General features: G+C 41.6%; 1 protein-coding gene across 1 annotated transcript; it reads left to right on the top strand.

Moving 5' to 3' along the window:
• Positions 1–662: 662 nt before the first annotated feature.
• On the top strand, positions 663–1,049 carry LOC142163884 (uncharacterized). The gene has a single exon (XM_075221037.1). The coding sequence runs from the start codon at positions 663–665 to the stop codon at positions 1,047–1,049; it is 387 nt and encodes a 128-aa protein (XP_075077138.1).
• Positions 1,050–11,085: the final 10,036 nt, after the last annotated feature.

The following is an 11,085-nucleotide window of genomic DNA, read 5'->3' as shown; positions in this document are numbered from 1 at the left end:
ACGTATTTCGTGAATGCGAAGAAGGCCTGACGCCTAGTGATTAAAATATCCCAAAGTCGGGATTTATCACTTTTGTTTACCATTTTCAAGTTTGAGCTCGGGCTAGAGGAAATTTGGAAGAGGTTTTTCATTCCAACTTCATAGGTTAGTAGATATTAACTTGTTTTATTACATTTGCATCAACACCTATTGATTTTAACCTTTAATCTATGCTTTTTCATGGTAGAAATTAGGGATTTAGGTAGAAACTGGAGATTTTGAGAAATTGAGATTTAGAGCTCAAATTGAAGTCATATTTCGATACTAATCACATAACCGGGCTCGGGGGTGAATGGGCAATTGGGTTTTGGTCCGAATCTCGGATTTTGACCAAGCGGGCCCGGGATTGACTTTTGTTGACTTTTTCCAAAAACATTAAAGATTGAATCTTTTTCACTCGTGGTTTGCTTTTAAAGCTTATTTTGAATTATGTGAACTTTGTATTTTAGATTTGATAGGTTTGGAGGCTAATTCTAGAGGAAAATCCACGGTTGAGCATTGATTTAGTTGCGGAGTGAGGTAAGTGTCGTGGTTAATCTTGACTCTAGGGATTAGGACTTGTTGGTCTATTTGCAATGTGTTTTATGTGTGGGGACAACATATATGTAAGGTGACAAGTACCTATGTGTTGTCATTGGGTCAAAGCATGTGGGTGGAAATACTTCCATAGACTCTTGAATGAGGGAGGGGATAGGGACATCGTGCTAGGTGAGCTGGAAAATTCAGGGAGTCAGAGGGATTTTGGGTATTGTAGGCGTATTAGGAGCGAGGAGGTTGAAGGGGCAATGCAGAAGATAAGCAGGGGTAAGGCATCTGGGCCTGATGAGATCCCAGTGGAATTTTGGAAGGAAGTGGGTCGGGCTGGCTTGGAGTGGCTTAGTGGTTTGTTTAATGTCATTTTCAGGATGAAGAAGATGCCTGAATATTGGCGGTTAAATTTGATGGTCCCGTTGTATAAAAATAAAGGTGATATACAGTACTGTAACATTATAGGGGTATCAAGCTGCTGAGTCATACTATGAAAGTTTGGGAGAGGGTGGTGGAGAAGAGGATTCGACGTAGGGTTACTATTTCCAAGAACCATTTCGGATTTATGCCAGGACGGTCTACTACATAAGCCATTCATCTTGTGCGGAGATTAGTAGAGCAGTATAGGGAGAGGAAGAAGGACTTGTATATGGTATTCATTGACCTACAGAAGGCCTACGATAAAGTCCCGAGGGATGTCCTATGGAGATGTATGGACGCTAGTGGTGTCCCAATGGCGTACATTAGGGTGATTAAGGACATGTACGAGGGAGCAAAGACTCAGGTGAGGACTGCGAGAGGAGACTCAGATCATTTCCCAGTGGAGATGGGGTTGCACTAGGGATCGACTCTTAGCCCGTTTTATTTTCCTTAGCGTTAGATGTGCTGACTCGACACATACAAGGGGAGGTGCCATGGTGTATGCTATTCCCTGATGATATAGTACTGATTGACGAGATGCGAGGCGGAGTTAATGCTAGGTTGGAAGTTTGAAGACAGACGCTAGAGTCTAAAGGTTTCAAGTTGAGTAGGTCAAAAACTAAGTACTTGGAGTGCGAGTTTAGTGATGGGTTACATGTAGAAGGAGTGGAAGTGAAGATTGGTACTCAAGTCATCCCCAAAAGAGATAGTTTTAAGTATCTTGGGGCCATTATTCAGGGTAATGGCGAGATTGACGAGGATGTTACTCATCATATTGGAGCAGGGTGGATGAGATGGAGGCTCGCCTCAGGGGTTTTGTGTGATAAGAATGTACCACCCCGACTTAAGGGCAAGTTCTACAAAGTGGTGGTTAGACCAGCTATGTTGTATGGGGCTGAGTGCTAGCCTGTCAAAAAGTCCCATGTCCAGAAGATGAAAGTAGCTGAAATGTGGATGTTGAGATGGATGTGTGGGCATGCCAAGAAGGACAGGATTATAAATAAAGTTATTAGGGGTAAGTTAGGAGTAGCATCTGTGGAGGACAAGTTGCGGGAATCTAGGAGAAGATGGTTTGGACATGTGAAAAGGAGAGACATAGATGCACCAGTCAGGTGGTGTGAGGGGTTGTCCATGGCGGGTCTGCGAAGGGGAAGGCCTGAGAAGTATTGGGGATAGGTTATTAGGTAGGACATTTCATTGCTTCAACTTATCGAGGATATGAACCATGATAGGAAGGTGGGGAGGTCGAGGATTAGGGTTGTAGGTTGACAGTTAGTAGTGTGTTCCTCCTAGGCCTACTAGTAGTACTAAGACTATTTTTGTATTATCTTAGTCATGGTTCTTTATTATTACATGTCTTTGTTATTATTGTTGTTGTTGTTGTGTCATTCACGCCAGTCACCATAATGCATTGTTGTCACCTTTGTTTACTACTTGGCTGCTTAATCTTATCTCTATTGTTCCTTGAGCCGAGGGTCTATCGGAAACATCCTCTCTACCTTTATAAGGTAGGGGTAAGGTCTGCGTACACACTACCTTCTCCAGACCCCATTTATGGCATTACACTAGGTTTGTTGTTGTTGTATTATATTGTTCCATTAATTACGATAAACATGCTTAGGTTAGATTATTACTTCTTTGATTATTTGTTTCGTATTTATTCCTTATTTCAAAGTTGTTGAATATTTTTGGAAGTTTAAGTTTGATATCATGGCATCATATTTGAAGTTAAATTATTCTACGCATCATTTATTATTCGAATTCATATTATTATTATTACATGGTGAGGAAGAGAGTAAAACCATGAAGGGTGATGCTGTGGCATTTCATTCATATTATCATTATTACATTGTGAAGAAGAGAGTAAAAGCACGAAGGATGATGTCGTGCCATTTCTTCATATTATTATTATATGGCAAGGGCGAGAGTAAAAGCACGAATGGTGATGTCGTGCCATTATCTTCATATTATTGCATGGTGAGGATGATAGTAAAAGCACGAAGGGTGATGAAGTTCCATTTTCATATCACTGATTTGACTGATTTCTGATTTTGGTGGTTTACTTGGTTATGTCATGATTTCATACTTGCCGTACTTATTATATCTTCCCCTTTTCGCATGTGCCCTCCTAGTTAGTACTTTATCACTCTTTGTTATTATTGCTGCTTTATATACACTTGTATAGGTTTATTTACGTAGGTATCTTTTCATAGCCCCGTCACTACCTCATCGAGGTTAGGCTCGACACTTGCGGAGTACATTGGGTCGGTTGTACTCATACTACACTTCTGCACTTCTTGTGCAGATACTAGTATTGATCCCAGCGGTGCGTGAGGTGTGTTAGCTTGGATCATTTCTTACGGAGACTCAAGATAGATTTGCTAGCGTCCGCAGACCTTGAAGTCCCCTTCCATTTCCCACTTTATTGTTTATTTATTTCGAAACAGTTGTATTTATTTCAGATCTTATTTGTAGACTTCTAGGTGCTCGTTTACTTGTGACTCCGGATTTTTGGGAGTAGGTATTATCACGTGGTTTATATCAGTATTGTGTTAGGCTTTTCTTTTATTTCTTGTTGAATAGAATTATTGTGTTTTTATCTGTTAAAATTGATTAAATAATTATTTCATGTCGGCTTTCTTAGCAAGTGGATGTTAGGCTCCATCATGACCCCGAGGTTGGGATTCCGGGTCGTGACAAATTAGTATTAGAGCACTAGGTAGCTTAGGTCTCACGAGTCATGAGAAAGCTTAGTAGAGCCTGGAGGATCGGTACAGAGACGTCTGTACTTATATTCTAGAGTCTATAGAGCTTTAGGAAAAAAATTAACTTTTTTCTTTCCTTATCGTACGATTTTATTCTATCATTGATGTTTGAATCATTCCATTCTTGTTCTCTTGCAGAAGGTGAGAACACGCAGAACATCTTCAGTCGGACAAGAGGAAGAGCCTCCTATTGCAGCTACTACTAGGGGTAAAACCCGAGGCTGAGGTCGAGCCAGAGGCCGAGGCAGGGGCAGGGCTCAGACTAGAGCTCGAGCAGCAGCACCCATAGTGGAGCCTTAGATTGAGCATGAGGAGAAGATCCCAGCTCCGGACATACCAGTTGGACCAGCTTAGGTCCCGGAGAGATTAATAGCCACTCTAGTGCTTCTGGACTCTCTAGTCCGTCTAGTGGGCCTTATGGTGAGTGTGACCCAGACCGGTGCATTTTCGGTGGCACTAGACATCTCTCAAACTGAGGGTAGAAGTACAGACTCCCGCTACTAACACTCCAGAGCAGATGGCTCCCATATATCAGACTCCAGCAGTCTAGCCAGTTAAGATAGTTCAGCAGGTTATTGCTGCACAGATCAGGGACAGGCCCGCGATGTCTACTGAGGGATTGATGAGATTGGACAAGTTCACAAAGCTCTTCCCTTTTCATTTCGGTGGTGCGCCTTCTGAGGACCCACATGATTACTTAGATCATTGCCACGAGGTGTTGCGCAACATGGGTATTGTTGAGACCAATGGGGTCGACTTTGTAGTGTTCCAGATGACCGGTTCTGCCAAGAGATGGTGGAGAGATTATGTGTTGACCATACCAACTGGTTCATCTTCACTTACCTGGGATCAATCTTCACATCTATTTCTAGAGAAGTTTATTCCTTTCACTCTGAGAGAGTAGTATCGCAGATAGTTTGAGCGCCTTCAACAGGGTAGCATGACTATCACCAAGTATGAGACCTAATTTGTGGACCTAGCTCGCCATGCAGTTATCTTACTCCCTACTGAGAGGGAGAGAATGAGGAGATTCATTGATGGAGTTTCTTTCAGTATTAGGCTATGGATAGCCAAGGAGATCGGAGATGATATTTCTTTTCAGAGGACCATAGAGATTGCTAGCCAGATCGAGATGGTTCATGGTCAAGAGAGGGGGCCATTATTTGATAAGAGGCCTCATCGTTTTGGTGATTTCAGTGGTGCCTCATCTGGAGGCAAGGGTACTTTTGGTAGAGGCCATCCTCCTAATCTGTTTCAGTCAGCGCTTCAGGCATCCCATGGTGCTTCGAGTAGTTGTGGTCCCTATGTATCTCATCCTGAGCAGCTAGCCTATAGTGCACCATCAGATCCTATTAGTGCACCTCCGATCCAGAGTTATCAGGGTGGTTATCCAGATCGACAAGGCCAGTTCCATGTTTCAGCAACCGAGTGCTTGTTATACTTGTGGAGATCCGAGGCACCTTTATAGATTTTTCCCCAGGTCACAGGGCGGCATGCCCTAACATAGTTCTCCTGCCATGGTTTCGGCATGAAATGCTTCACCGCCCACTTAGGCAGCTAGCCATGCTGCTAGAGGTGGAGGTCAGACCATTAGAGGTGGAGACCAGTCAGCTAGAGGCGGTCCGAGAGGCGGAGGTCAGAGTGGTGGGGCCCAGTCCCATTTTTATGCATTCCCAGCTAGACTTGAGGCTGATTCATTTGACGACATCATCACAGGTATTGTACCAATTTGCCATAGAGATACTTCAGTTCTATCTAATCCGGGCTCTACTTATTCTTACGTGTCATCCTATTTTGCTTCATATCTTGTTGTGCCTCATAATTATTTGATTGCCCCTATGTATGTTTCCATGCCTGTGGGATATTCTATTATTGTAAATCGTGTTTATCACTCGTGTGTGATTTTTATTGGGAGTCTTGAGACTACTGTAGATCTCCTACTTCTTGATATGGTGGACTTTGATGTAATTTTAGGTATGGATTGGTTGCCACCTTATCACATTATATTGGATTGTTATGCCAAGACGGTGATCTTAGCCATGCTGGGGTTGCCTCAATTAGAGTGGAGAGGGACTCCTGGCCATTCTACCAGTAGGGTTATTTCTTATGTGAAAGCTCGGTGTATGGTCGAGGGATGTCTAGCACATTTGGCCTATATTCGTGATTCTAGCACATGAAGGTTCCTTCAATGGATTCAGTACCAGTTGTGCATAGTTTCCAGAGGTATTTCCTGCATATCTGACAGGGATGCCACCCGATAGAGATATCAACTTCTGTATTGACTTGGCTTCGGGTACTCAGCCTATTTCTATTCCACCATACCGTATGGTCCCGCCTGAGTTAAAGGAACCGAAGGAGCAATTGCAGAATTTGCATGATAAGGGATTCATCATACCTAGTATATCTCCCTGGGGTGCACCAGTGTTGTTCGTGAAGAAGAAGGATGGTTCGATGAGAATGTGTATAAACTATCAGCAATTGAACAAAGTCACTATCAAGAACAAGTATCCGTTGCCAAGGTTGATGACTTATTTGATCAGCTTCAGGGTGCAAAAGTGTTTTCAAAGATTGATTTGAGATCTGGCTAACATCAATTGACGATTAGGGCATCAGATGTTCCTAAGACAACTTTTTAGACTCGGTATGGGCCTTATGAGTTCCTAGTGATGTCATTTGGGTTGACGAATGCCCTAGTAGAATTTATGGATTTCATGAATCGGGTATTTAAGCCATATTTGGATTATTTTGTGATCATATTCATTGATGATATTTTGATCTACTCTCGCAGTTGAGAGGAGCATGAGCAACATCATTGGGTTGTACTTCAGACTCTAAGAGATAGTCAGTTATATGCCAAGTTTTCAAAGTGTGAATTTTGGTTGGACTCGGTTGCCTTTATGGGGAATGTTGTATTGGCCTAGGGCATTAAAGTGGATCCTAAGAAGATTGAGGTAGTTCAGAAATGGCCTAGACCTACTTCAGCTACAAAGATTCGGAGCGTCCTGGATTTGGCAAGTTATTATCGCCGGTTCGTGGAGGGGTTTTCATCCATTACAGCCCCATTGACTAGATTGACCCAGAAGGTTGCCCCATTCAGGTGGTCCGATGAGTGTGAGTTGCGCTTTCAAAAGCTCAATATTGCTTTGAATACAACCTGGTGTTGGTGTTGCCCACAGGTTCGAGATCTTACACGGTGTATTGTTATGCATCACGTATTGGGCTCGGTGCAGTATTGATGCAGGATGGCAGGGTGATTGCATACGCGTCGCGGCAATTTAAGGTTCATGAGAATAATTACATTGTTCATGACTTAGAGTTGGCAGCCATTGTTCATGCATTGAAGATTTAGAGGCATTAACTCTACGGCGTGTCATGTGAGGTATTCGTTCAAGCAAAAGGATCTCAACTTGAGGCAACGGAGGTTGTTGGAGTTGTTGAAAGACTATGATATTACCATTTTGTATCATCCTATGAAGACCAATATGGTGGTCGATGCCTTGATTAGAAGGTTGTGAGTATGGGTATCCATGCATATATTCCAGTTGGTGAGAGACTGGTAGCATCAGATGTTCAGGCTTTGCCAATAAGTTCGTGAGGTTAGATATTTCGGAACCTAGTCGAGTTCTTGCTTGCACGGTATCTCGGGCTTCTTTGTATGAGCGCATCAGAGAGCGTCAGTATGACGACCCCTATTTGCTTATCCTAAAGGACACGGTGCAATATGGTGATGCCAAGCAGGTTACTATTGGAGATGATGGGGTGTTGCAGATGCAAGGTCGGATTTGTGTGCCCAATGTGGATAGGCTTCGTAAGTTGATTCTTGAGGAGGCCATAGTTCGCGGTATTCCATTCATCCGGGTGCCTCCAAGATGTATCACGATTTGAGGCAGCATTATTGGTAGAGAAGAATGAAGAATTTGCAGTATTAGTAGGAAGAGCATTGATCTATATCCACTTAGACACATAGTCGACTGCCACCAAAATGTATTTGTGACCATTAAAGCACGAGAATGATCCCATGAAGTCAATACCCCACACATCAAAAATCTCTATCTTAGGAATGACCTACAGTGGCATCTCTTTCCTTCTTGTGATCGTTTAAATTCTTTGGAATCTATCACATTTATTCACATGAATATCTTAGACCAATAGAAACCCCATTGTAGCACCTTTACAACAGTTTTGTTCACCTCCATGATGCCCACCATATAGTGATTCATAGCAGTCAAGTAGGATGTCTTGCTTCTCCTTCTCAGGCACAGACCTTCTCACAAACTGATCTGCATACTATTTGAACAAATATGGCTAATCTAAAAAATAGAGTATCACATCGTGTAAGAATTTCCTCTTAGATTAAGATTCAATATCATCTGCCAACACCCCACTTGTGACGTAATTCTCATAGTCTTACTCACTAGTAATGGCCAATAGTTTCTCATCAGAAAGGATTCCCTAATCATACGTCCTTCAGCCATATGATCCCGAGTTTCTATTCTGGACAAGTGATCAACCACTTGATTTTCTATTCCTTTGTGATATTGGATCTCCATGTCAAATTCCTGCATGAGTAACACCCGACGAATTAGCCTCGGTTTAGCATATTTCTTATCAAATAACTACCTAAGGGCTGAATGGTTTGTGTAGGCGATGACTTTTGTTCCCACTAGGTATGCCCAAAATTTGTCAAATGCCCAAACAACTACAAGCAACTCCTTGTTAATGATTGTGTAGTTCATCTTTGGAAGAGTGGAGGTTTTTCTTAGAACACTTTGCTCCTCCTCTGACTCTAAATGGCTCCAATTGCACTATCACTTGCATCATACATCAGCTCAAATGACTCGTTCCAGTTTGGAGGTACTATAATCGGTGCACCCACCAACCTCTACTTCAACTCCTCGAATGATTTTAGACAAGCATTATAAAACTTGAAAGGCACATCCTTCTCAAGAAACCTGTGCAAAGGATAGAAAATTTTAAAAAGATTCTTTATGAAGCAACGGTAGAAACCTGTATGTCCCTAAAAACTATGAATTTCTTTCATAGAACTTGGTGGTGGCAACTTCTCATTTGCTTCTATCTTGGCCTTGTCAGCCTCCAGCCCGTCTTTGGACACCTTGTGCTCTTGCACTATACCTTCACACACCAATAAATGGCATTTATCCAAGATAAGCACTAGATTCATCTCCTCCCACCTCGCAAGCACTTTCCAGATTGGTTAAGAATTCATCAAATAAATCACCAAAATAGAGAAGTCATCCAAAAGACCTCAACAAACCTTTCCACCTTATTTGTGAAAATAACCACCATACACCTTTGAAAAATTGCATGTGCACAACATAACCCAAATTTCATTCTCTTAAACGCATAACTGCAACAAGGGCATGTAAAGGTGGTTTTTTCTTGGTCTTTCGGGGCAATAGCATTATAATTATACCCCGAGTAGCCGTCAAGAAAATAGTAGTATTTGAGTCTGGCTAACCTTTCTAGCATTTGGTCAATAAAGGGAAGGGAGAGGGGGGAGGGGGAAGTGATCTTTTTGTGTGGAATTATTTAGCTTCAAGTAGTCAATGAAAACTTTCCAGCTAGTTATCATCCTAGTTGGAATTAGTTCATTTTGCTTATTACTACTAGTGGAATACAACTCTATTTTAGGTACATATTAGATTGGACTTACCCTCTTAATATCAAACATAGGAAATACAATACATGCTTCAAACCACTTAATCACCTCTTTTCTTGCCACCTCTTTTATGATCAGATTCGGGCAGCATTGATGTTCCACGATAGGCTTGTGTTCTTCATCCATAAGGATATTGTGCATACAGAAAGCAGGGCTAATACCCTTTTATGTCATACATTATCTATCCAAGTGCACGCTTGTGCTCTCATAGCACTCTCAAAAGGTTCTCTTCCTGCAAATCAGACAAATTAGAAGAAACAATCATAGATAACGTGTTAGAGATGCCAAACTATGCATAATGAAGATGAAGGTAAGGGTTTGAGATCTAATGTTGGAGCCTCCTCTATACAAGGCTTGGGTGGTGGGCCACTCAGCCTATCTAAGGGCTCAAACTGGGGTTCGTATTTAATGTATTCATATGATGCATTTTGAATGTGCATCAACTCCTCGACCTCAACATCAAATTCGATATTGTCGAACAACATAAGTAATTTGTCTATAGAATTCTCTAGACAAACAATTGAGCCCAGGACTGACTCATCCACTTCCACTATAGAGATCATATGAAGATCTTCATAATGATGAGGAAAATGAATAGCCTTGTAGACATTAAAGACTGTCTCTTTGTTGTCCAGTCTCATAATCATCTTTCCTTATCTAACCTTGATAATTGCATTGTCGGTATATAAGAGAGGACATCCCAAAATGATAGGGACTTTCTCATCTTCCTCGTAGTCTAGAATGATAAAATTAACTTGGAAGATAAACTGTCCAATTTCCAGCAAAACATCCTCAATCACTCCTTCAGGATAGACCAGAGATCCATCAGCTAACTATAGCAAAATCGTGGAAGATCATGGAGCTCCCCAAGATTAGTTGCTTAAACACTGATAAAGGCATTAAATTTATACTTCACCCAAATCACATAGAGCTCTCCTACATCGAATTTACCAATTCGTAGAGGGATGGTGAAGCTGCCCGGATCCTTTTTCTTTTGCGGAAGGTTTCTTTGAATCCTAGAAGTACACTCTTTGGTGAGCATGACAGTCTCAAACCTAGTAAACATTCTCTTGTGTGACACAATATCCTTGATGTACTTATCATATTTTAGGGCACCACGAATCATGTCCACCACTATAATGTTCAAATGTATATGTTTCAGCAGATGAAGGGACCCATTAAACATGTAATCTTCATTCTTCTTTTTTAGCCTCTAAGGGAAGGGTGGTGGACCCCTTTTAACTACTGCTTGCTCAGGCTCTGTTGTTCCTTCTTCAAACCCATGTGATTCCTTCTTCTTTTTTGGCACCTCTACCAATTCTCTTTCATTCTTCAAGATCACTGTATTAACTAGAGCCGGAGGATTCTTCTCAGTGTCACTAGAAAGAGCTCCGCAAGTCTAGTTTTAAGATTACTTACAATTTTTTTGACTTTCCTCTCCAAATTTTGGAAATCTATCCTCAATTGCTAATTTTCTAACCTTATTTGCTGATTATTGGCTAACAACTTCTTTAATAAGCCAATCAGACTCTCTTGGGCTTGTTGTGATGATTTCTACTGTTCTTGATAGCGTCCCTGAGGTCTATTATTATGTTGATTTCCCCTATTAAAAGTTAGGGTGATTCCTCCAATTTGGATTGTATGTATTCCATA

The sequence above is a fragment of the Nicotiana tabacum genome, chromosome 9, assembly GCF_000715075.1.
Source record: "Nicotiana tabacum cultivar K326 chromosome 9, ASM71507v2, whole genome shotgun sequence".
Classification (NCBI taxonomy): Eukaryota; Viridiplantae; Streptophyta; class Magnoliopsida; order Solanales; family Solanaceae; genus Nicotiana; species Nicotiana tabacum.
This window is presented reverse-complemented; position numbering and strand designations above follow the sequence as displayed.